Source organism: Sus scrofa, chromosome 2 (assembly GCF_000003025.6).
Source record: "Sus scrofa isolate TJ Tabasco breed Duroc chromosome 2, Sscrofa11.1, whole genome shotgun sequence".
Lineage (NCBI taxonomy): Eukaryota > Metazoa > Chordata > Mammalia > Artiodactyla > Suidae > Sus > Sus scrofa.
In genome coordinates, this window is record NC_010444.4 from 88,350,201 (window position 1) to 88,376,767 (window position 26,567).

General features: G+C 35.1%; 1 protein-coding gene across 33 annotated transcripts in view; it reads left to right on the forward strand.

The window, feature by feature from the left end:
• Nucleotides 1–26,567, forward strand: part of PAPD4 (poly(A) RNA polymerase D4, non-canonical) — a 59,993-nt gene that overhangs the window by 21,951 nt on the left and 11,475 nt on the right. For 4 of the 33 annotated variants that reach the window (XR_002341758.1, XR_002341759.1, XM_005661515.3 and 1 more), the window contains exons 6-13: nt 4,217–4,331; nt 4,423–4,514; nt 5,928–5,994; nt 8,354–8,423; nt 9,205–9,281; nt 9,717–9,845; nt 14,393–14,436; nt 22,055–22,191. Coding sequence is in view for 6 of the 33 variants with exons in the window: in XM_005661515.3 (XP_005661572.1) it covers nt 4,217–4,331; nt 4,423–4,514; nt 5,928–5,994; nt 8,354–8,423; nt 9,205–9,281; nt 9,717–9,845; nt 14,393–14,436; nt 22,055–22,191 (731 nt within the window). In the remaining 27 variants the exon portion in view is untranslated. Of the gene's footprint in view, nt 1–4,216; nt 4,332–4,422; nt 8,424–9,204; nt 9,282–9,716; nt 9,846–14,392; nt 14,437–22,054; nt 22,192–26,567 lie in introns of all 33 variants that reach the window. The other 29 variants (XR_002341757.1, XR_002341756.1, XM_003123752.6 and 26 more) reach the window with 18 other exon arrangements.

Sequence of the window (26,567 nt, forward strand, 5' to 3'; positions counted from 1 at the left end):
TTTTGATATGCCTAACTGATTCTCAAGATCAAGGGGAAAAAACATAAAGGGTCAAAGAGTAAATATTTTAGACATGTGAGGTACATGTACCCTCTGTCAACTTTTTTTTTCTTTTCTTTTCTTTTCTGTTTTTAAACAATGTTTTAAAAATGTAGAAATCATTTTTAGTTTGGTGGCCCTATAGAAGATGCCAGAGGCAATTTTTGGCCTACAGGCAGACCATGGTTTGCCAGCTATGCTCTAAGTGCATAAAATGTAATTATTTAAATGCCTTTAAAAATCTCATTTTAACCACTTTACCTGGAAACCTTCTTCCCGTCTCTTTGTGAAGATGGATGCTTTTTTTGCGAAAGCTTTTTATTATGGAAAATACCAAATGCATACAAAAATAGAATAGTATCGTAAGTCTTCATAACACCAAGCGTTAACAATTGGCAACATACGATCAGTCTTATTTTGTCTGTGCATCCTCCCTTATTAGCTTGAAGCAAATTCCAGGTATCATATCATTTCATTCATAAATATTTCAGTATTCAGTTTTTATCTTTTTTTTGTCTGTTCTTTTCCCAATGCCGTAATGTTTTGACTACTGTAGCTGTATGGTTAAGTCTAAGGTACGGTAAATCCTCCAATTTTCTTCTTCTGTCTCTACATTTATTTAGGTGTTGAATTTCTCTCATCAATATTTATAATTTTCGCGATAGATTTTGTATATCTTTTGTTAAAATATATTTCTAAGTATTTCATATTTTTTGCTCTTTTTGATAATTTTTAAAAATGTAAGTTCACAAATGTTTTTGCTGCTGTGTATACTTCATAGGCACTTATCTTTTTTTTGGATATTGAAACATGAGAGAAAAAGCCTTGGTTCTGCATATTATATTAAAATATTCATTAGTTTTGTGCACACGTGTTTTTGATATGCTTCATTATCTGTGGAAATGTTACTCTTCTCATTTTTCTTATAAAAACTTTGAGAATTGACTAGAATCATTTTTAGGCATTATTTCTTCAAATATTTTTTTCTATCCTACCATTCTCACCTTCCTTTCTGAGATTCCGTTTCTTCTCTGTTACTTGTAGTTAAGTGAGATGGCTTTTCCTATACTGCTTTTAGATGGGGAGGGTTGGATAGGCTAGCTTCTCTAGGTTTGTGGCTCTAGGAATCCTCTTCTATTGTCATGTAGAATTCAGAAACATACTTTCTGAGACTTTTTCTCCTTCCCTGCTTTTTTCTAAAACCGGGTTTTTCACTTTCTGTAATATTAGCATTTTTGGTCAGATCATCTTTGTTGCAGGGGGTTGTCCTGTGCATTGTCAGACGTTTAGTTGTATCCTGGCCTGTACCTACTGGATACCAGTGACCACCTTGTAGCCCCCATTCCCAAAGTGGTGATAACCCAGACTGTTTCCAGACATTGTTAGATGTTTTCTGGGAGTCAGAATAATCCTAGTTCTAGACTTTCTTTCCTTTACCCTTAATGGCTGTGTACTGTTGAGATTTCTCTTTCTGGCAGTTTCTACATGGTGTGTTGCTTTGTCTTAGAAGGGAGTTACACTTAGTTTTCAGATCTTTGATCTTTGTGTGATGCTTTGCATTTACCTGTGAGTTGTAGCCTGTGAAGCTCACAGTTTTGGTAGCTGTTGCACGCTGAACTGGACCTGTCAATTTAAGGGAGTGGGAAGCAGGACCTGCAATTTGATTTCTGGATATTCTAGCTTTAGGGCTGTCCCAAATTCCCTTCCTTTTCTTCCTTTTATATTTCTGATACTATGTGGGTCTTGCTGTTACTGGCATTTGGTCCTAACTGCCAGTACTTTAGGGTTCATGAGTAATATGTATGTAGTCAGTTAATTGTGCCATATTTCTTGGCCATTTTTCTTTGGTTTGGTTTGGTTTGATCTGTTTGTTTTATTTTGCTACTTGCTTTGTCCTTTTTTTATGGGAGGAGATGGTTGGTTATTCAGGGATATTAAAAAATTACGTCTCTTTCATTGTCAAGTTGCCCAGAATTTCTCTGCCTTCCTAAAATGAATATTCCAAACGTGATGAAAGAAAATGTTTTAAATGATAGGTGAGACTTATGCCTAGTCAGGGACTTGGGAAAAGGCCCCAGAGAGGGAGGGAGAGATGGGTAATTCAAAAGGTAGACCCAAAAACTGATGGCATATTTGTGCCCTAGAGGTGACCAGAAGGCATGAATACAAAAGTATTTATAAAGGGTTTAGCATTGAACTGAGGAAGAGGACAGTTTGTCTGACAGGAGAGGTTAGGAGATGAGATTTCATTGAGAAAATAGTTTGCTGTTGGGAAGCTGGGGAATGTCACATTTGGGATCCTCACTTTTCTTAGTAAATTTTAATGTGAAGTTATCTGCAAAAGAAAGTGAAGTGAAGTATAGGAAACTTGAGGAAAGGTGTAAAGACTTTGAAATGGTAAATGGAAACATCTAACCAGAGACTTGGAAGTAACTGCTGAGAGGTGCCAATGGCCAATCTTAAGTTGTTCTTAAACTGTAAGTTGGAAAGATACCAATTTTGTGATTTTATTTATTTATTTATTTATTTTTTATTTTTTTTGTCTTTTTGCTATTTCTTTGGGCCGCTGCCACAGCATATGGAGGTTCCCCGGCTAGGGGTCTAATTGGAGCTGTAGCCATTGGCCTATGCCAGAGCCACAGCAACGCGGGATCCGAGCCACGTCTGCAACCTACACCACAGCTCACGGCAACGCCGGATTGTTAACCCACTGAGCAAGGGCAGGGACCGAACCCGCAACCTCATGGTTCCTAGTTGGATTCGTTAACCACTGCGCCACAACGGGAACTCCTCCCAATTTTGTGATTTTAGATTTTTTTTTTTTTTCCAGTTAGCAACTCATATATAAGGGCAGAGAAGGTGGTTGTTTATAGTGAACCTAAGATTAGGATTTTGCAGGACAGATGTTATACAAGGGTATAATGCTGTTAAGGCATGATAAAAGAGAGTGAGTGGTTCATGGGGTGCACTGTGGGATACAGACTGGGTAGGGAAGGAAATCATGCTATTTTATTTTTATTTTTTATTTTTTATTTTTTGTCTTTTTAGGGCCATACCTGCAGCAGATGGAAGTTGCCAGGCTAAGGGTCGAATCAGAGCTGCAGCTGCTGGCCTACACCACAGCCACAGCAATGCAGGATCTGAGCTGTGTCTGTGACCTACACCACAGCTCATGGAAATGCTGAGTGGGCCAGGCATTGAACTCGCATTGTCATGGATACTAGCTGGGTTCGTTACTAGTGAGCCACAATGGGAACTCCCATGCTACTTTAATTGCTGTTGGTTTGGGAGTAAAGGGACATTTAAGAGAATCCAGACCTATGTGGTTCTAGAGCAGGTATGAGGGGAATAAGAAAGTGAGAATTGGACAGGAGATTGAAGCCAAGATAGTATATTGGAATTTAAAATTTCAGAGCTCCTGAAGTTCTTTTTTATTGTAAAGACCATGTTATGGCTGTGGGGTTGTAACACTGATGATGAAAAATATTGGAGTAAAAACAATTCATGAATGGTTAGAGTATGTTAGGATATTTAGCCCAGCATAGCTAAGGAAGTCACCTGTGTTGCTGGCAAGAGGTGAGTTGTAGGGGAAAGTATGAACCAGATAGGTAGATAAACAGGGAGATCTATCTATAGATGGCAGAAAAGAAGTCAGGGTTTAGGGCAGTGTTGTAAGAGTGGGGAGTAGGGTGGTTTGCATGAGCACAGACAACCAGGAACTTTTTTTCTTAAGTCTGTTGTATTTGGTATTGGTGGTGTAAACATCAAGGGTTGGCTATACTTCTTTCAAGGGCCAGGGAGTAAGTATTTAAACTTTGCCACTCACATATGGTTTCTCTTGCATATTTTTGTTTGCTTTTATAACTCTTTAAAAATGTAAAAAGCAATCTTAGCTCACATCCCATGCAACTGCAGGTTGTAATATAATGACCCATAGATGATCCTTATTATGAATTGTCTATGACGTGGCAGTAATACTTGGCTGTATAAAAGTCGGTAACTATTTCAATTACTAAGTAATTATGGTTGCTTGAGTAACAGTAGTTGGTATTAGAAAGTGTTAAGGAGATAACGTATTTATTTTAAAAATACTGTCATTAATTTTGTTATTCTCAATATGGTAATAACTTACATTTCTGAACAAAATTTGTACTTTTTTTTGTGTGGTGTATTCAAGTTGAGTCAGCAGATAGTGGAGTTATTTGAAGCATGTCAGCAGCAAGTAAGTGATTTAAAGAAGAAAGAACTTTGTCGAACAGAGCTGCAGAGAGAAATTCAACTGTTATTTCCACGTATGTTTTCCTGTTTTTCATGACTTTTAAGTATATACATCCCTGTTTTTAATTTTAAATAATACCTTATAACTCTCTTCTGTTTTTCTAGAAAGCAAACTTTTTTTAGTTGGGTCCTCTTTAAATGGATTTGGTACTCGGACCAGTGATGGTGATTTATGTCTAGTTGTTAAAGAGGAACCAGTAAGTAATGAAACAATTATTCCAAATGTGTTTTTCCTGTTAAGTCATTGAAGAAATCTCATATAAAAGTCATTGAGAAAAAACAAGCCTGTTTTGTTTTAACTGCTTCTTTGAATTCTCTGTTTATAGTAATGCAGGGAAAGCCAGGAAAGGCTTTTTTTTAAAGGCATGTACATAAAAAGCATAACAAATTCTAGCATTAATGTCTATTTAAGTTGTTAAAGTGAGGTGGATTCATTGTATGTTTTTAAAGAGCTCTCCCTCTATTTTGAAATGTCATTGGGTTGGGTATGTTACTGGGGTGCAGTAAAGAGGACGAGCATGTCTTTCTCTTCTTGACATATTTCCTTCCGTTTAAATTCTTAGTGATTCTATATTTAATCTTTATTATTTTCCCTTTGCAAGTACTATGGGATTTGGACTTATTTTAGAAATTCAACAAGAGAGATTTTGCTTATTAAAATAAGATTGTTGTGATTTAAAGTAATTTTCTCTGATATTTTGAGTTGGTTTTTTCTTATTTGGCAACCAAATTTTGTTATTTAGTATTATGTTTATTTGAATTTCTTATTAGCTGATACTCTTGTGTATTCTTAATTCCACAGTAATTGGTGTTCATTAAGCTGACCTGAGCAGGCTTTTTAATATGCTGAAGTCTCTTCTGAAATACCAAAGATTAATTTCAGTGTAATTTTAACATGCCTTCTATTCCATCTCTTAAAAAATACAAAAACTCTGTTGGATAGTAATACGTATTTTTACTATTACTCTTAGTCCACTAACAAAATTGGCTTCTAGTTAAGGCATATCAGAAAGATATTTATTCCAGGAAAGAGACTCTTGATATTTTTCTAGGCTGTGAAATCATATGAGAAAGGTGAAAGAAAAGAAAAGAAAACCCCAGAAATAATAAATGTAGTGGAGAATACTAGAGTTTTAATTAAAACTTTCTCTCATGCAACTAGATTATATTGTAAGTATATTCCACTAATCCTCCAGTCTTATTCACATGTCTAAATCATGTTCTCACAACTTAACCACCATAATTTGAACCTTATTTTTAAGCAGCTCACAATCCAGATGGGGAAGTAAAACATGCTACAGAAAGTTAAGATTGTGTTTATTTTCCTTGGAGAAGATTGCTTTTGTACATTTATACTGAAGGAAAAGGATGACATGTGGCTGTTTCAATATTTCTTTTAAAATTGTGCTTTTACATTTAAAATCAGTTATTAGAAATAGTGATGTAGAAGATAGCATAACGGTTGACTTTTTAAATAATGTGGTTTACTGTATATTGAAAACTCTGCTGAGATATTTTCTTTTTGTTGGGATACATCAAGAAAATAAAACACTAAGTTTAGAAAGATAATGAAAAACACTTTATTTTTAACTTTTCAGTGTTTTTTTCAGGTAAATCAGAAGACTGAAGCACGGCATATACTCACCTTAGTCCATAAACACTTCTGTACTAGACTTTGTAAGTCTCACATACCTCACGTACATATGTCATTTAACATAACTATTTAAAATGTCTCTCACTTTATTTTCTGATTAGGTTAGGTTAGTTATAATGTGGATCCTTTCTCTCAAATGAATTCCTTTTAACTTTTTTTTTTTTTGACCACATCTGCAGCATGTAGAAGTTCCAGGGCTAGGGACTGAGGAACCCAAGCCACAGCTGCAACCTGAGCCACAGCAGTGACAACCTCGGATCCTTAACCCACTGTGCCACCAAGGGATCTCCTCTTTTTAACTTTTGATTAAAAAGAAGAGTAACCATTTATTCAGTAAGTCTTTGTTGAGTTTACTTGCAAGCTCCGACTGAGGGTAGTGTCGAATTAAAAGATACGTAACCTTTAGTTTTTTTTCTCAAATGGTTGCAGACAGTTAGGGAAGCTAAAGCATAATGTAAATAGCTGTAATGCAGACTATCTGTGAAGAGCCAAAAGAATTATACAGATAAAGTCTTACAGGTATTCATTTGAGGAAGAGAGAATTTCTTCTGTTTTGCAATGACATACCCCTTTGCTTGTTTTAAAAACATTTTCACTCAACACTTGGCCTCTAGTTAAGCCCAAATATATTTCTCACAGAAAGCAAAATTATTGACTTAGGCCATTTTGTTGTAAGATTTTATTCTTTGAATAAGCTGACTAAGCAGATTTTAACCCAAATGTTAAGCCACCTCTATTTATTTATTTATTTAGACTGTGCCCGTGGCATGTGGAAGTTCTTGGGCCAGGGATTGAATCCATGCAGCAGCAGCAGCAGCCCAAGCCACTGGAGTGACAGCGCTGGATCCTTAACCTGCTGTACCACATAGGAATCCTCAAATAATTTATGTCAACTTCCACAGAATATTGTGGGCAGTTGAAGTCACACTAATCATGTACGTTGGAAAGAAACACAGTTTGTTCGCTTATGTTTAACAAGTATTCCTTATGTTTCAGGCTTTGAGCTGAAAAATGCAAAGGCATATAACAAGTAGTCATGAACAACTTGTATTAGTTGTAGGAAAGAAATCAAAAGATTTATTTCAGTGGACTTGAGTTTCCACATCTTTTAAATAAAAGAGTAATTCATACTATAAGTGAATTTTTAATAACTATTATTAGAATCATAAAATATTAAAAGGAAAAGCGACCTTAGAGGTCATGTAATGTAAATGAAAGTAGTTTTTTTTGGAGGAGGGGGGTTGGTGTTTTTAATAATTAAGGGAACTGGTGGTCAGTGGGTTTAGTAACTTGCCTGAGGAATGCAGTTTGTTGGAGTCTGGACTTGAACTTGGAACTCAAAACTCGTAACTCTAAATCTTATTTTTCATTAAACCCTACTGAATTCCTACACATAATTCTATTTGAAGCTTGATGTATTATGATTTTGGTGTTAAGAGCATTGTGGCAGAAAATTCTGTTTTTTTGTTTGTTTGTTTGTTTGTTTTTTTTTTGTCTTTTTAGGGCCATGACTGCGGCATGTGGAAGTTCCCAGGCTAGGGGTCAAATCAGAGCTGTAGCTGCTGGCCACAGCCACAGCCACAGCCACAGCCACGCCAGGATCCGAGCTGCATCTGCGACCTACACCACAGCTCACGGCAATGCCAGATCCTTAACCCACTGAACAAGGCCAGGCATGAAACCCGATACTACTCAGGTTCGTTACTGCAGAGCTACCACGGAAGCTCCAGAAAATTGTTAATTTCATAATGTGTGGGTTTTTTGTGTTTTTTTAGTGAAAACATTATGAAATTGCTTGTTAGGGAAGAGTTTGCAGAATTTCTTTTTTATACATTTCTGTATTTTCTCACTTTTCTACAATGAACATATATTTCAACCCAGGAAAAAAAAAATTTAAGATTGGTAGCATAAAAAGCTATCCATACATGTGTTTTTCCTCTTAGTGGTCTTACTTATTTGAATTTATCACTGCCCCATGTATCATGTTGCCAGCATTTCCACATTTAAGATTCTTTGTAATATGATTTCTATGGCTACCATAACATCTTGTCATATGCTGTCGCAGAATTTAGCTATCCCTCTGCTCTTGGCCCAGATATTTCTCACTCTTGAAATGCTCTGATGAACTTCTTTATAGATGTTATTAGATGTTTTACATTTCTGAAAATAATGTATTAATATATAAAGCCCTCTACATGGTATTGGAAGTTCCAGTCTTAGATGAATTTGATAATGTCCTTTTGACTTGACTTTCTCTCTCAAAGACTGTATTTTCTTAAATTGTTTTAGCTAAGTAAAATATTACTTTTAAAAGAATGTGCACTGGAACACTGTGAATTTGAGAAACATTTACAGATACCCATATTATCTTTCATGCTTCAGCTGGTTACATTGAAAGACCTCAGCTGATTCGCGCGAAAGTGCCAATTGTGAAGTTCAGGGATAAAGTGAGGTGAGTAATTGTTCTCTTTTTTTAGTTGCTTTAGATAATTTTTAGGTGTTCTTCTGAGATCGATAATTAAGAAATGTATACTGTCATGCAGTAGCTTATTTTCATCAGTTTTTAGAAATGGCCTGGTTTTAGAACAGTCTGAGCAAATATTCATGCTTAACTGTACTGAGTTTATTCTAGTTGACATTTTGAGTGTTTGTGACTATCCAGTTGAAAGGATGAATAGATACATCTTTATATTTTAGACTTTTAAATGCTCTTTTGCCTTTTGGAAGTGTAATGTGCTCTTGAGAACATACCTTAAGTGGTGAAATTTGATGTATATTTACATCAAAGGGTGTTGTTATGAATAAAATTATAAATAGAGCTTTTATTTTTTCACCTTTACTTTATTTGGCTTTTCATTCCTGTTGTTTTAAATCAGATGATTCTGTAGTTCAAAATTGGTTGAGAATATATAACTTGTAGGGCATAACTTGCCCAGAAATGTGTTTAGTCATGTACTTTTGTTTGTATGGTTAGGATTGTGAAATTAAAACTTTTTTTGTTAAGAGTAATTGGAGGCTTATTGGTACATTATGGATCTTTCAACAGTAATCCTGTTTTATGTCTTTAATAGATAGACACCAAATCATACTAAAAGTATATATTCTTATTTCCTTAGTGCCCCATTTTAAGGTCACTAAGCCTATGCTGTTTTGCATCATTGGATGAATGGATGAATATGAATTTAGCTTCTATGTAGTTTTGAGCTTAAGTTTTTTTTCTTTTCTGTTAATAGTTGTGTGGAGTTTGACTTGAATGTAAACAATATTGTTGGAATAAGAAACACATTCCTTCTCAGAACTTATGCATACCGTAAGTTTTATGTTTATTTCCATATAATTATTACTATCTCTGTTTATCCTTCATTCTTTATTCCTTTTTAAAGACGTATGTATAAAAAAAAAAGATGTGTGGTAACTACTGACATGTCTTTAATTGTGTTTTACGTACAATGTGTCTCATTTTCTTATATGCTACACTAAAATCACATACTACCAGTTATAGGTTAATAAAATGAATTTTAATAATTGATCATTTTTAAAAGGTAGTAATTAAGGTACCTTTTAGAAGTTGACTCGTTTATTTGTTCAAAGTTAAGACTCGTTTATTTGTTTATTTATGGTGAACACAATGTTTAATAACAGGAAGCATTGCCCTTTCTCTTGGCATGAAGTTGGAAAATAATGTAAAGTTTCAAAGGAACTGTATTATCTTCTTGCCACTTTTAAGTTTTAATTTTACTTTCAGTTGAAAATCGAGTTCGTCCGTTAGTACTGGTGATTAAGAAGTGGGCGAGTCACCATGAGATAAATGATGCCAGTCGTGGTACTTTAAGCAGCTATAGTCTTGTATTGATGGTTTTGCACTATTTACAGAGTAAGTATTACGGGGTTTTTCCCAATTTTTAAAACAGAAATGCAGTTAACTTCGTTATAGTGTCTTCCCTGTTGACCTTATATTCAAATACAGTTTTTCTAAAAAGTTTCTTCTAAGGCACATGAAACCACATTTCGTATTTTGTTGCTTTGAACCGATGTTTTAGTAATGATACTCCTGGGAAACATTATAAAGAAGTTTCGCTGTTTTTATTTTTTGATAGTTTCCTATATTCCCTTTTTTTTTTTTTTTTTAAATTTTTAGGGCTGCACCCTTAACATATGGAAGTTCCAAGCCTAGGGGTTGAATTGGAGCTACAGTTGCCTGCCTATGCCACACTCACAGCAACACAGGATCCAAGCTGCGTCTTGTGACCAACACCATAGCTCAGAGCAACGCCGGATCCTTAACCCACTGAGTGGGTCCAGGGATCGAACCCACATTCTCATGGATACAAAATTGGGCTCGTTACTGCTGAGCCATAGCAAGAACTCCCCTATATTCACTTTTGTATTCAGAGAATTTTCACCACTGTATTGTGGACCCATTATCTTGTGGCAGAAAACATTATCTTGTGGCAGATGAATGTTCAGAGACGTGTAAAAATAAATACCATTCATCTTGTTTTTTATTTTTCACATGAGACAGAAATTAAATGATTTTCTTATTAGTTTAAAGAAGCTATTATTTCCTATGAGCTGGCATGGAGATTGGGTGGAAGACTTGATGATGTAAGACTCTTTACCAGATTGTCTAGGGGGTGATCTATTCTGGGTTAGTATTTCCACAGTTGAGAAAGCAATGTTATAATATTTATGTTCATACCCATGACTCAGTGATTCCATTTCTAGGAATTAACCCTAAGGTAGATAATCAAGGATACATAAATGAACTTAAATAAGTATGTTTCTCATGGTGTTTGTTGAAATAAAAAAGATTAGAAATAGGAGTTCCCATCGTGGCTCAGTGGTTAATGAATCTGACTAGGAACCATGAGGTTGTGGGTTCGATCCCTGACCCCACTCAGTGGGGTAAGGATCCGGCGTTGCTGTGAGCTGTGGTGTAGGTTGCAGACGCGGCTCTGATCCTGCCTTACTGTGGCTGTGGCTGTGGCTGGCGGCTACAGCTCCGATTGAACCCCTACCTGGGAACCTCCATATGCTGCGGGAGCAGCCCTAGAAATGGCAAAAAGACAAAAAAAAAAAGTAATCTTAAGTTTTTAAGAATGGGAGAATGGTCAAACTAATTATGCTATATCCTAATATGAAATTGATGCACACATTAAAACTCATGTTTTAGACACTTATTGATATAAGAAAATATTCATAATATACTAAGTCATATACAACATGATGCCAATTTTATTTAAAAAATAGTAGCTGGGAGTTTCCATCATGGCTTATTGGTTAATGAATCCAACCAGCATCCATGAGGATGTGGGTTTGATCCCTGGCTTCGCTCAGTGGGTTAAGGATCCAGTGTTGCCATGAGCTGTGGTGTAGGCCACAGACATGGCTTGGATCTGGTGTGGCTGTGACTATGGCGTAGGCCGGTGGCTACAGCTCTGATTGGGCCCCTTGCCTGGGAATCTCCATATGCTATAGGTATGGCCCTAAAAAGAAAAAAAGACAAAAAAAAATAGTAGCTATATTTGAGTTTTTGTATATATTCATATGTATACAAATATTGAAAAGGTATGTGCCAGTAATTTATCAGAGGTTATTCTTTATGGACAGTAGAATTTGTTTTCTTTATATGTTACTATACTTGTAGATGTTTTATAATATATATTTAATAAGAGTATAAATATATATATATATTTTTTTTTATGGTTGTACCCATGGCTTGTGGAAGTTCCTGGACCAGTGATTAAATCACAGCCATAACTGCAACCTTATGCCACAGCTGTGGCAACACTGGATCCTTTAACCCACTGTGCTGGGCCAGGAATTGAACCTGCACCTTCACGGTGACCTGAGCTGCTGCAGTCGGATTCTTAACCCATTGTGCCACAGAGGGAATTCCTAAGAGAGTATATTTTCATTCGAGCAGTGGAATCAGGTAAATTTTTTTGAAGTAGTGAGAGATACTCAAATAGTTTGAATGGGCCAAAATTTTGTGAATCAGTAATCATCAGAAAGTTTAGATAATCTTCCTGAACAACAATAACCCTTTTTTTTTTTTTTTTTTTTTTTGCTGACCTACTTTGTATATGTACTACTTTGATGATTGATTTGTCCCTCCAAAAGGATTTTTTTCCCCCTTTTTATGGCCACGCCTGTGGCATATGGAAAGTCCTAGGCTGGGGTTGGGGGTTGAATTGGAGTTGCCGCCGTGGCGACACCAGATCTGAGCTGCATATGTGACCTACACTGCAGCTTGCAGCAAGCCAGACCCTTAACCCACTGAGCGAGGCCAGGGATTGAACCCGCATCCTCACAGAGACAACATTGGGTCCTTAACCTCCTGAGCCACAATGGGAACTCCCAAAAGGATTTTAAACATGATGTTGGCTCTTTTAGATACTACTCTATATATCACTAATCATTTCTGTCCAATTTTACACTTAAATCTGAAACATATATTACTTTTGTTGGTTTTTTAGTGAACTCTTTTGGATTGCAGTTCACTTTTATTAAAAATTAAGGAGATTAGAAATATTTCTCTGAATTCCTTTTGTGGCTCACTCAGCAGGTTAAGAACCTGACATAGTGTCCTTGAGGGTGCGAGTTTCATCCTTAGCCTCACTCAGTGGGTTAAATATCCGGCGTTGCCACAGACTGTGATGTAGGTCACAGGTGTAGTTCAGATCTGGTGTTGCCTTGGCTGTGGCGTAGGTCGACAGCTGTAGCTCTGAATCAACACCTAGTCTGGAAATTTCTCGGGTGTGGCCATAAAAAGAAAAATATTTCCTGTATAGTATGTATAAATATATAAAGAATAACATGACAAGCACTCATGTTCTACCACCTAGTGTTTATCAATTTTTTTTAGTTTTAGTTGTGATTTTAATGTTAGATTTGTGTAAAGCATGTAACATATATAAGAACATTAATAGTATGTGCCCTATCTTTCCATTCTCTGAGTTATATTAGGAAATTTGATTGCCTGTTTAGGAAATCATACTTTACTCATGGATGCCTCATGGTGGTTTTGCAGCAAGTTAAAAATTCAGATATTAGTATTTTGCCAGTGTAATGAAATCATGTTAAAATTTGGTTTGGATTTTGTTAAAAATTTTATTTTTGATGAAGTGGTCCTATTTACTAAGGTAGTTTGTGGTTAATGGCACTCTTATCAACCATTTCTAGATGTTAAAAGACAGCTACCCAGACCTAATGTGTAAATCTGTATTTTGGCAAATTTAAGCTACTCCTCCATAGAAGAAATTAGATTGAACTAAGTAGTTGATTTTCATATCATTTAAGAGTCAGCAAGATGTATTGAGCAGTCCCAGCTTTGCCACAGTGAACTAGTTTTTTGTGATCTTGTTTGGCCAAGTTATTCTACCTCTCTGGCGTCAGTATTCTCATCTGTAACATTAATGGTTGGATGGATGACCTTTAAGTTTCATTTAACTTTAAATGTTTTAATATCTTTTTATCATGAACTGAGAAAGGAAGCAGGTCCTCTCTTGTAGAAAGGCTGCAAAGATTAACTTAAGCATTTCCTAGCATAAATTTCAGTAGTTAGTTACAAACTACATTTGCTTGAAAAAGGTGACTAATGAAAGCATGAGGGGAAAACCTACTGGGAAGAGATTTTTATGGCAATCTAAGATTAAAAGTTAATAATAGGATTAGCGCAGCAGAAGTGAATCCTACTAGGAACCATGAGGTTATGGGTTTGATCCCTGGCCTCACTCAGTGGGTTAAGGATCTGGCGTTGCTGTGAGCTGTGGTGTAGGTCACAGACGCAGCTCGGATCTGGCATTGCTGTGGCTGTAGTGTAGGTGGGCAGCTGTAGCTCTGATTTGACCCCTAGTCTGGGAACCTCCATATGCAGTGGGTGCAGCCCTAAAAAGACAAAAAGACCAAAAAAAAAAAAAAAAAGAGTAATAAAGACAGAAGTGTCAATTGCTTAGAAACAATAATATGAGTAAATATTCATAGAATGTCTACCATGAATATATCTTATAATAATAGTGCCTTTGGACCGTATTTAAAAAAATTTTTTTTTGATAACTATGTCCATCTTAATGTCTTTTCAGTGTCTGTACCACAATCCTTGTCTTGCTTATTTTGTGTGTCTGATGTTGGACTAAATAATGTGTGTCCATTTACTGATGCCCTATTATTCTAAGATCATGTAAGAAACATTGATTTACATAGAAGTATGCGTATCTTAGTAACAGACCTTAAAATTGTCAACTTAGATATGTTTTGAATTAAAATTTTTAGGAACAGAATTCATTGCAAAAATATACAAAGACTGTTGAATTTCAGAAAAATTCCTATAGTCTCATACCTGCAGTATAGCTGACAAATTATTGCTTTGTAAAATGAATTACATGAATCATGGAAGCTTTAATGTTTTTCTTTTTATAGCCCTACCTGAACCTATCCTTCCATCCATCCAAAAAATGTACCCAGTAAGTGTTTCTTATAAATTATTATAATACATATTGTGACAAGTATTTGTGGAACTATTATGTACAGTATTGATGTGAATATAAAAGTAATAATAGTTATCTTCTAAGTGTATAATATTTTCTACATAGGCTGAGACACTGGCCACAGGAATGTTAAAAGTGTTTTCATATACTTGTTCAAAAGACTCATATTTTATTTGGTTATTGCCAAGACAATCTGATCATTTATGTTAATGGTGGGACTTTTTTGCATGAGGCTCATGATTATTACTAATGGAAATTTAATATAGTTGGTGAAGGCCCATTTGGACCCAGACCAATTTTTTTCATGCTACTTTTGAGTATAGATTGAAAACATTTCTTTAGTTAGTAATTCAGAAGTTTTATAGCCTAACACATGTATACTTTGAAATCGGGGGAAAAAAATGAAGAAGTTGAACAATTGGATAATCTTTTTATCTTTCATTTTATCTTACCAAGTAAGAGGTAGCAGTGTACTGTCCTTGTGTGCACACTGTTAAGAATCCTGGTGAAGGGAGTTCCCATCGTGGAGCAGTGGTTAACCAATCCGACTGGGAACATGAGGTGGTGGGTTTGATCCCTGGCCTTTCTCAGTGGGTTAAGGATCCGGCATTGCCATGAGCTGTGGCGTAAGTCGCAGACACGGCTCAGATCCCGCTTTGCTGTGGCTCTGGCAAAGGCTGGCGTCTACAGCTCCGATTGGACCCCTAGCCTGAGAACCTCCATGTGCCGTGGGAACAGCCGTAGAAAAGACAAAAAGACAAAAAAAAAAGATATACTCATATTAAAGGTTAAAGGATCCTGGTGAAGTTAATTGGAAATAGTCAAGAAATGAAGAGTGCTTACTAGACAAAGTTTAATATGTATTCAGAAACCTAGGTAATGTACATATTCATTATTTATATGAATATTTTTCTTTTCTAGTTTTTGTGTTCTTTTTTCCAAAATTTGCTGTTTCTTTGTTTTTTAGTCCCCTGATTTCTGTTTTCCTTTATAATCATTCTTTTTTGGCCACCTTGCGGCATATGGAGTTCCCGGGCCAGGGATCAGATCCAAGTCGCAGTCGTGATCTAAGCCACAGCTGTGGCAGTGCCAGATCCTTAACCCACCATGCCAGGCTAGGGATCCAGACTGTGTCCCAGTGTTCCCAAGATGCCACTGATCCCGTTGCACCACAATAGGAACTCTTCTAGTCGTTCTTTTTCCTGTTTTTTTTTTTTTTTCTTTGAAATAATATTTAAGCTAATTGTTTAGAATGTTTGATCAACTTTCTAAAGCCACATACTTTTTTACTTGTTAATGAAGTTATAATAAGAGATGTTTTCTAAACTTACTAAATGGTCATATTACAAAGGAAAACAACATCCAGCTTGAGTGATCAGTTTTCGGAGAACTTATTTATTTTATATGTATCACACAAAATATAGTAAATATACTTGACATGAAACCTAAATTAAGTGTAATTTAATTTTTGATTGAGAACCGATGTTCATGTTTTTGAACAGTTTTTTTTTTTTTTTATAACTATGAGGTGCTAGATAATAAAGGATTCACTGTAAATAGAGCCTTGCTTGGTGGGGCCTTCCTGTTTGTGGTGTGTCATCTACTAGAAGAGATCTTTTGGAATCTGGCTATCTTCCTCCTTTTAAAAATGAATTTTTGCTATGAAAAAATATAATGAGTTTATAGTATAGCTTGGAGTCAGTATTTATGCTTTCTTAAATATGAAAAAAAAAGTGTCAGAAAGTATAGAAATAAAAATAACATGAAATTTTTGGCCTTATTCTTGAATGTTTTCCTCCCTCTATAAAGTATTAATTCTTTAGCTCATACTGAAAGGTCAGAGATAATGACTGGGTGGTTACCATTTCATTTTACTGTCCCAACCTTTTCTTTAAGACCGAGGTTTCAGTGTAGAAAGAGCTACATATATTTTCAGCATACAAAGAATCTAATAGTTAAACTTGTCCTTTAAAGATTTTATTGTTGTGTATTGAAAAGATGCTTCCACAGAAATCTTACTTTAAACCCTACACTACATGGAACTCTTTTTTCTAATACAAAATACTGATGAAATTCTAGTTTAATAGCACTATGCTGGGAGAAAGAGGAATTGCTTTTATAAGATACCCAGATTCTTATTAGTATATTCTAGTTTGAAGAACCTCATTTTTACTTGTGTATTTCATTTTTCTTTTTTCTTTTTTTAAAAATTATTACTCAGTGAATTTTACTACATTTATAGTTGTACAACAGTCATCACAACCAAATTTTATAGCATTTCCATCCCAAACCCTCAGTGCATCTCCCCACCCCCCTGTATTTCATTTTCCCAATCACCTAGCTTTCTCCCATGATAGGGTCCTGAGTCCTGGTTTTTATTCACGTAAACTGCCTCTGACTGTATACTGTCCTCCCTGTTTTGCTAATAATCTTATTTCTACACCTGTAACCAGGAAATATCTTGAATACTAGCTCAGCCCCAAGGCTTTAAAAAGTACCAATAGTAAGCCCTGCAAGATTTAAGAATGTCTTAATTTGCTTTCATGTGTGGTTACATTATCATAAATATTTAAACCACATCTTTACTATAAGATTGATACTTATATGGATAAGGATTTACTAATCCCTCTTAGCAGGATTTTCTGTTTTATGTGAAACCTGTAAGCTGATTATTAGAATGCTTTTTTCAGTGGTCCATCTAATGGAAAAAGCAAATCAGCTTGTTTCTTATTACTAGTAGTAACTATCATTTATTTAGTATCTGTTTTGTATCAGCAATATACATTTTATATATAGTGTATTTAATCCTAAGAAAATAAAGTTGTAAAGCATTCTTGTTTCACAGATGACTCTTAGAAAGATTACATGACTGATCCAGCTTGTTTAGTCACAAATTATGGATGCACAGACTGGTATTTTTTCCGTTATACTATGCTGTGTGAGGAAAGGCACAATGATAGTAGTAGTCACTAGGATGTCATTTCATCTAATTTGTGTTGCTTACTTCATTTTATTTGTGTATATCTGATTGTTTCTATACAGATATATTTATATACCTTTATTTTAGAAAGGTGAATATGCCAGAATTTCAGCTTGTGTAAATAAGTTTGAGAATAATTTAAAACTTTATGGTAATAGAAACTTTTCTGTTAGTTTATGAAGGAACACAGTTTTAAATATGAGCTTCTCTAATATAGTTAAAATGGAATAAAAGAATAAGATAATTTTGGAATGGAATAAAACATGTTCCGTATATTACATTCTTTTTTGTCATTTTCATGTTTTCTCAAAATTTATAAAATATTTATTAAAAAAATTAGTATAGTGTTTCAATTCAGTTATGATATTGCATTGTTAAAGAAAAACATCTTTATCTTAGAAAACTGTATCATAGTTATCATTATTACTACTTAATTATTGACTAAAAAGGAAACAAATGATAGAGGACAGAGTATTTACTTGTGAGTTGAAGAAATGAAGTTGAGGAAATTTAAATATATAAACTCAGATTAAGCATGTGAAGACATTTTAATTTTAATGTAAGCAGTATATTATGGGGTTTACCTAGGTTTATGCTAGCTAGATTTATCAAAACTTATATTTGTTTTCTTTCCTAGTGGTATCTACGTAGTCTCAGAAGCTGTTTATGTTAACTGAATAGGGATGTAAGAAAATTACCCTCCTTTTTGTAGTTATGAAATAAAGAATTTTGGTAAGCTAGAGTACATGAAATTTTGAAAAGTTGCTATATATTCACATAGCAACATTTTTCAGTCTTAAAATGCATGTACTGATGGAGGCTATAAATGAATACCTTTGAAAATAAAAGATGAATTTTGGTGAAGATTTTTATTTGAAAGATCAGAAAATAGTTTTAACATTGACACTACTTCCATTTTAAAAATTGTAAGGAAGTTAATTTCAAAATAATACATTGAAAGTTGCAAGATGTAACCATACTGCATTATGGTATATAAATGTATAGTTAAAATAATAATGATGCCTGGTGTATACTGAATAATTAATAGGTAAATAGTACTGTTGCTACTATGCTTTCCATACATTACCCTGTTTAATTCTTATAACAACCCTATGAATACTATTATTTTCCTTATATTATGGATGAAGGAGCTTAACCTTTGGAAAGCTGGTAACTTGCTTAAGTTCATATAGCCAATAGAAGAACAAGGCTTCAAACCTAGGTGTGACTCCAGAGCTTGTGCTCTTAACCATTTAATTATAGCACTTCTACTTTGTGTTAAATACTTAAGTTGATTTCAAAACTTAGGCTTTCACTCATAACAGATATAGTTTAAAGTTAATTCAGTGATCAATCTTTAATGTACCTTCACTAGGTTAATAGTGATCTGCATAGAAATTAAAAATTTTGGTAGAACTTGAATGTATCCTTTAGTTCTTTTTCTATTCAGGTAGAACTCCATTTAAACGCTCCATATCAGTTATTCTTTTCTTTGAGATCTTCCTCAGTATTTCTGTCTGGGCTATAAAATAATTTGTATTGTTAGAAAATTGTGCAATTTAACTTTCTTTGCCTAGGGATGGAAAACAGTCATCTTTCGTTTAAGCTATACCTTGTTTTAAAGAGCAGTTACCAAGTAAAAATTTGGCCAATCTAATTTAGCCCAGAAAGTGCTTAATTTAATTGTCCAGTTTTCAGACTTTAAAGTAAGATATTATGACACAGCCTCAAAAGATGATGGAATCTAGAGAAAGGTGTTTTTGCTAGGCAACTGTATTGGCAAAAGCAGTGAGACTTTTCAGATGTTCTTCAAGAGATTACCTGTTTAAATTTTTCTTAACTTGGCATTGCTTCAAGAGCAATGGAAGCTAAGTGTCTTCAGCATTTAAATATCATCTGGAAAATGTTTTCAGGAATTAAGTCAATACATATTTGGATATCAGAAGGCCAAGATAAGATAAAACCTTAAAAAATAATGTTATCTTCCCTACATTAAAAAAAATTAAACCAGTAAATAACAGTAATCCAAGGGGGAGAAATGCCTTAAAAAACAGATATAACGTTATGTCACTTAAATTGTTTTTCCATGAATTTAGATTGTAATTTTAAAGGCTGCTTTTATTTCTTTTGCTTTTGAATTGCCCTTTGTGTACCAACATGTTGGCATAAGCTCTGCCCACCCTCATCCTATCTGAAGTAACATATTACTCTTCAGTACATAAATGTGATTGGGGAGCTCTTTTTAAAGAATTCTTCGATGAAAAATTTTTTAAAGCAGAGAGTCTTTCTGTAATATGAATGATTACCAGAAATGGGGATTACTTAAGATTAAATAGAATTCCTATCTACTTGTAGCTTCTTTTGGTTGGATCCTATTTTTTTGTTTGTTTGGATTCACCTTCAGTTCTCCCTCAATAGGTATGACATGGTCCTTTTTATCTGTGTCCCTGAAAAAGAACAGTGGAGCTAAGAGAACACTGACCAAAACTGTTGGTCCATGGTCATTCCACATTTCAATATAGTAGGTCTTGCAATTCTACAGTTTTAATCTCACAGTTCTTGATCTCTTTCTTTAAATCATTGAACAAAATAAAAATTTTATAGAGGGTTCAAGAATTTTAAACTTCAGGCAAGAAAAGGGCTGCTCTGTTTCAGCATTATTTTGTAAATTGAATACTTATTGTGCTAGGTGCTAGAAATCAAAATTAGTGAGACTCTTTCAGAGCAGAAACTATTAAACAGTGACGCACTTTTCTTTTCCCTGTTATTTGAACATATATTATACCTTTTTTTTTTTTTTTTTTTTTTTGGTCTTTTTAGGGCTGCACCTGCAGCATATGGAGGTTCCCAGGCCTAGGGGTCAAATTGGAGCCATAGCCACCAGTCTCCACCACAGCCACAGCAACACCAGATCTGAGTGCAGTCTGTGACCTGTGCCACAGCCTGTGGCAATCCTGGATCCTTTAACCCACCGAGCTAGGCCAGGGATTAAACCCGCATCCTCATGGATGTGAGTAGGGATTGTTACTGCTGAGCCACAGTGGGAACTCCTGAACTTACACCTTTTTGTTTAATCTGCCAGAAAATATTAAGTTTTACAATTTTAAATAATGTTGTCCTAAGTCCAATTTTACACTTAACAAGTAAGAGAGAAAGGGGGGTAGAGGCAGTACACTTGCTCTTCCTTCTACCTGTACTCTTTATTACAAATTGATGCTTCTCTCCTACTCCCCCTAGTTTTAGAGACAAATAAGATTTCTACTTGAATTGTATAATGTAACGCTAAATCTGGTAGAAGTGTAAGAGGAAGTCCCAAGTTTAGGAATGCCAACTTTGTGAATTGTGGTTGGAATAGAATTTTTCTTCTGACAGAAAGGTAATCACTTCTAGGTAGTTACAAATTATTGGTAGAATTATAGGTAGTAGGGCAGGGGAAAAGATATTTTTTTACTTGTTCCTTGTTTTTACTGATGAGTATGATTTTTGAGGACTACTATTAAATAGATGCACTACCCTGTTTCTCCATATTACTACTTAGTTATTTGGGGAGCCTCTGTTTTTTAATGTTGGAGTTATTTAGATATTACTAATTGAATTGGTACTGATAAATGCAAGGTTGATCTGTTGGGTAGTTGAGAACCTTAAGTGTAGGTGTCATTCTGCTGTCTTCTTAATCAATTGGTTTTTTTGTTTTTTTAAGATCTCTTTTCTACTCTGATAGCAAGGGAGATTATAAAAAAAAACTTGGGGAAATGTAAAAATTACCTGAGAAAGAGTATTTTCTGACATATGAATATGTATTACTGGAAACTTTCTGTAGTTCATTTATTTTAGAGCCACAGCTTGCTTGCTAATAAAGGAAAGATATGATTAAAAAAAAATGAATGGCATACCATAGGCAAAAAGAATAAGTACTCATTAGTATTCTTTCTAACAAGTGTTTTGTTTGGGCCTGTACTGCAAGCAAATGAAATGAATTATATTGCGCTAAAAAGTGAATTGGTAAATATTGTTTGTGGGTATGTGTCCTGTCTTTTTTCTTTTCTCTGCTTTCTTTCTTTTCAAGTTCAATTCATGTGAACATTATTTCTTTTCCCTCTAAGATACAGAGTGCAAAACTGAAATAAAACAAAATATTAAAAAATCTTAAAATCAGTGTAAGTACTATTTATATATTAACATTCATGACCTTTGAGAAGAATTTTAGGTGGTAGTTGAAAAAGCTCTTACCTTGTCCTTGATACACTTCAGAAGGTGTAAGTACTCTTTATGGAAATAATTAAGGAGATACATTTATAAAGAAATGTTGGAATAGAATCTTGTTATGTACAGTAAGGTTTTATATACGAATTAGAAAATTTTTGCTACCATAGGAATTCATTTGGTTAACTGAATGATACACCTCAGTCAAGGATTAGAATATTTTAGTTTTTCAGGTACTTTCTGGCCTGTTCCACACATGGGTGAAATCTTTACTGGAAGAAAATCTTCAAATTTCCAAATTGCCAACATAAAGGAATGCTTTCTTCTTTGGACAGCCTTATGTTGGGATTTATGAAGTTTTTTGGTGTGTGTTTAAGTGACCTCACATTTTTTCCTTTTTCTGTTTGATAGGAATCTTTTAGTCCTGCCCTACAGCTGCACCTCGTACATCAAGCTCCATATAATGTTCCTCCTTACCTCTCAAAGAACGAATCAAATCTTGGGGACCTCTTATTGGGCTTTCTTAAATATTATGCTACAGAATTTGAGTAAGTGAAACTTCAAATTGTGTTTATTTGTTTATAAGTAAGTGAATGCTACATATTGGCCAGAAACTGTATTTGTCAATTTCAGTGTTATAAACTACTCCAGAAGTGTGTAGTTTATGAAATTTAATATCTCATGATTAATTATTAGAAACTAAATAGGTATCTTATTTCTAGCTAGTAAAACAATTATAGTTCAATAAGTCCAGTTTTAGTTGATTTTAGTAGTGATCCCATTTTATATTTAGCTGTCTGAATAAATGTTTGTGTTGGTCCTATATAGTTTCTGTATAGTTTGGAACATCTGTTTTGTAGGAACTTAAAATTTGTAGTAAAAAACAGCTAAAACAAACGTGGAAAAAGATCTACTTAAGATGTATTTGCATTATATAGAAAGCAAAGAATACTCTTTTTTTTTTCTCTTTTTTGGTGAGGGTGATATGTAAACATAAACAGTAAAGTATATAATCATGCTGACCATAACTGAAAGGTCTCATAGGAGTTCTTAGTCCATATAGAGTGGGATTAGGGGGTTATTTTCAGCTCTTCTGATCAATTTGGAAAAGCTTGAAGTAGGGAACGAGAGGACTTAGGAGTTGAGCAGAGTTAGTGGAGGAGGGTACAATGACCATAGAGTACCACTTTGGAGAGGGGAACAGTAATAGTTACTTGTGGGAAAAACTGTTCTAAGCAAATGTACATGTCGTCTCATTCAGCTTATGTAATAGCCAAATGAGTTGCTATTATTTCATACTCATTTTACCAGTGAGGCATAGAGAGGTGAGGAAACTGGCCTAAAGATCACACAGGTAGCAAGGGGAATACTTAAGATGGTTTTGAGTACAAAATTCACTCTGGTTCTTTACCGCAATGTTGGCATTGGTTTATCTACTATTATACAGTAGTTCTAAAGAAACCTGACTCATATGAGATGATTTGAAACATAGGACTTGAAAGAAGTATTCTTTAAGTTTTTCTAAGTAAAGTTTCTATCAGACTGTGCCTCTTTTGTTTACAGTTGTGTCTCCAATACCTAGTTCAGCGCCAGACAATGGGTACTTGAAAAATACCTGTTATAGATAATTTTGAATCAGAAAGTATGCATATGGATATGAGTCAGAGATCCTTAAGGTAACTTAAAAATTACTGAATTAGGTTAAGAAAAGGAGTTAGAAAAGTGCTGAAGGAAAGTAGTTCAGTTGAAAGAAGTTATAATAATTCACGTTAAAAATGACCAGGTCCAAATATAAATCTAGGCAGCAAAAATAAAACAGAAGAAACCTTCATTTATATAAAGATCAGGAAGGATTTAAGACTATATGAGACATGGGACGTAAGAGACTAAAGGTTATTCTAGAGTTAAGATTTTTAAGACGTTGCAATAATAATATCACTGATGTTTAGTGAATGTTTACCTAATGTCCTGTAGTATGCTGAGTAATCCCCCATGTATGATCTCATTAATTCCTCACAGTAACCCCTTGTCAAATTTAGGATATTTATGTATTTGAAACTTGTCCATGATGATACAGTTAGCCAGAGAACAGGGATTCAAATTTGGGTGACTCCAAAATCACATTCTTAATTTTTACACTGTATTGGCACCATCTATTGGGTCTTGTAAATCAGACATTGGGGGAAGAGAGGGAAAGTATTCAGGGAAGAAAGTGTTTTTCTGTCATATGTAGCTTAGGAGTAGAGCATCTAGAGAAAAACCTTAAAAATAACCAGCTTCGGAGTTCCCGTCGTGGCGCAGTGGCTAACGAATCCGACTAGGAACCATGCGGTTGCAGGTTCGATCCCTGCCCTTGCTCAGTGGGTTAAGGATCCGGCGTTGCCATGAGCTGTGGTGTAGGATGCAGACACGGCTCGGATCCTGCGTTGCTGTGGCTCTGGTATAGGCCAGTGGCTACAGCTCCGATTGGACCCCTAGCCTGGGAATCTCCACATGCCGTGGGAGCGGCCCAAGAAATAGCAAAAATAAATAAATAAATAAATAAATAAATAAAATTGTGACTATTAAAAAAAAAAAAAAAAAACCAGCTTCGTTGTGCACTGAAACACAGTGGTAGCTGTGCATGTTTGTATGTTTGATATGAACAGAAACTGGTTTTTGTGCCAAATGATAATGGATAGGTTGCTGGTGCATGGAAAGAGATTTTAAACTTGTGGTTGGATTTGTTATTATGATACGTGATTTAGGTGACATCTTTACCTACTCTTTTATCGTATGGTACGTTGTTGTTTCATACCAGGTATTTTCAGAAATTTAACTGTAGGGAGCGTAGCCAAGAATGTAGTCATGGTGCGGAACTAGGTGGTTTGCAAAAGAATTCTAACTACTGTAGGAGTGTTTGTAAGGATTTCTTCTGAACTTTGAGATATTCAATCTAAAAATTCCCTTTACTTGAAGACAAGGAATTAAATGTCTATTAAAGGATGCTTAAGTGTATGGTATGAATGTTGCAGAAATTTTATGTGATTTGAAAATTACTTAAAAAATTACTAAGATTTTCTTAACTACTTCACTCACACATTTCTGTTTGACCCTTGCTGCTAGAAAATTCTTAAAATGAAGCCAGGTTTCTAGGACTGTATCTAGGAACAGGGAACTGATGAAAAAGGAAAAAAGATCTGGTAGCTTAGGGAACCTAGAGAAAAAAACACAGTCAGGATTTAATCATTTTGTATTTTAGCAAAAAAGAAAAATTTAAGTTCTAAATACCTTACAAACTCATAGATGCTAGAGATTCTAGGAGCCTTAAAAGGTATCTATTTTATAATCCTCTTTATTTTTTGGATGCCTAATCACATGTTATTACTGTTAGTGTATCTATTGAATTAAAAATACATACGTACTCTAAGTAGATATATTTTTTTAAAAAGGAAATACAAAGGTCCAATTTTTCTACCTCCTTTATTGCACTTACTTTTCCTCATTTTATTTAATTAATAAATCATTAAGGGCCTACTCTATACCAAGCTATTTTCTTTTTTTGCTTTTTAGGGCTGCACCCAAAAGGCGTAAGGAAGTTCCCAGGCCAGGAATCAAATCAGAGCTACAGCTGCCAGCCCAAACCACAGCCACAGCAACGTGGGATCTGAGCTGCGTATGCAACCTACCCCACAGCTCATGGCAGCGCCGCATTCCAGACCCACTGAGCAAGGTCAGGAATCAAACCCGAGTCCTCATGGATACTAGTCGGATTTGTTTCCATTGCGCCACAACGGGAACGCCTCTTACTGTTTTTTTAATATCAAGCTATATTCTATGCACTGGGAATATAGCAGTTAACAAAACTGTCTTCATGGAGCTTACATTGTAGTATGGCGAGAGAGACAATAAACAAAATTTATATTATGTTAAATGGTGGTAAGTGAAGAAACATTAAAAAACCAAAATAGAAGATTCTGGTATATGTAGTTGTTGCAGTTTTAGTACCTTTATTGTAGTTTAATACCTAGCATGGTGAGTGAAAGTCTCACTAAAAAGTTGACCTTTGAAATAAATAAAGACCTGATGGAGAGGAAGGTGTCGGTTACATGTCTATATGGGAAAAAAGCTTTCCAAACAGAAGTAAAAGCAACTGCAAAGACTTGAGGTAGAGGTTTGCCTAACATGTTTAAGGAACAGCCAAGAGGCCAGTGTGACTGGCAGAGAGTAGGAGTGAGTGATGTCAGAGTTAAGGAAGTCTGTATCATACAGGGTCTAGGAGTTCATTTTGATGCCTTTGGCTTTTCCTCTGGGTAAAATGGAAAACCACGGGAGGCATTTCATTAGAAAAATTATGTGATCTTATTTAGTTTATAACGTGCTCACTCTGGTTGCTCGATAAGAATAGACTGAAGAGGGAGCCAAAGGCAGAAGCAAGGGCCCTACTTAGAAAGATACTGTAATAATCTAAGGGAAATCATGTGGCTTGGATAGAGATGGTTGCAATGGCAGTGGAGGAGGAGTGATCAGATTCCATTTATGTTTTTCTTTGCAACAGATTAGCTGTGACATAAGAGAAGAGTCAAGAATGACTTCTAGGGAGATCCCCTTGCGGCTCAGTGGAAAGACTAGTATCCATGAGAATGTGGGTTGGATCACTGGCCTGTTCAGAGGGTTAAGGATCCAGCAACAATCCAGTGTTGCTGTGAGGTCACCGATGCAGCTTGTATGTGGTATTGCTGTGGTGTAGGCCGGCACCTGTACCTCTGATTCGACCCCTAGTCTGGGAGCTTCCATATTGCTGAAGGTGCAGCCCTAAAAAAGGGGAAAAAAAAAAAAGAAAAAAGAATGACTTCTAAGTTTTTGGCCTGAGTAACTGAAATGATGGAATTGTCATTAGGTGCCTTTTGGAGACAAGGGAGGAGCATTACTCATTTTGAATGTT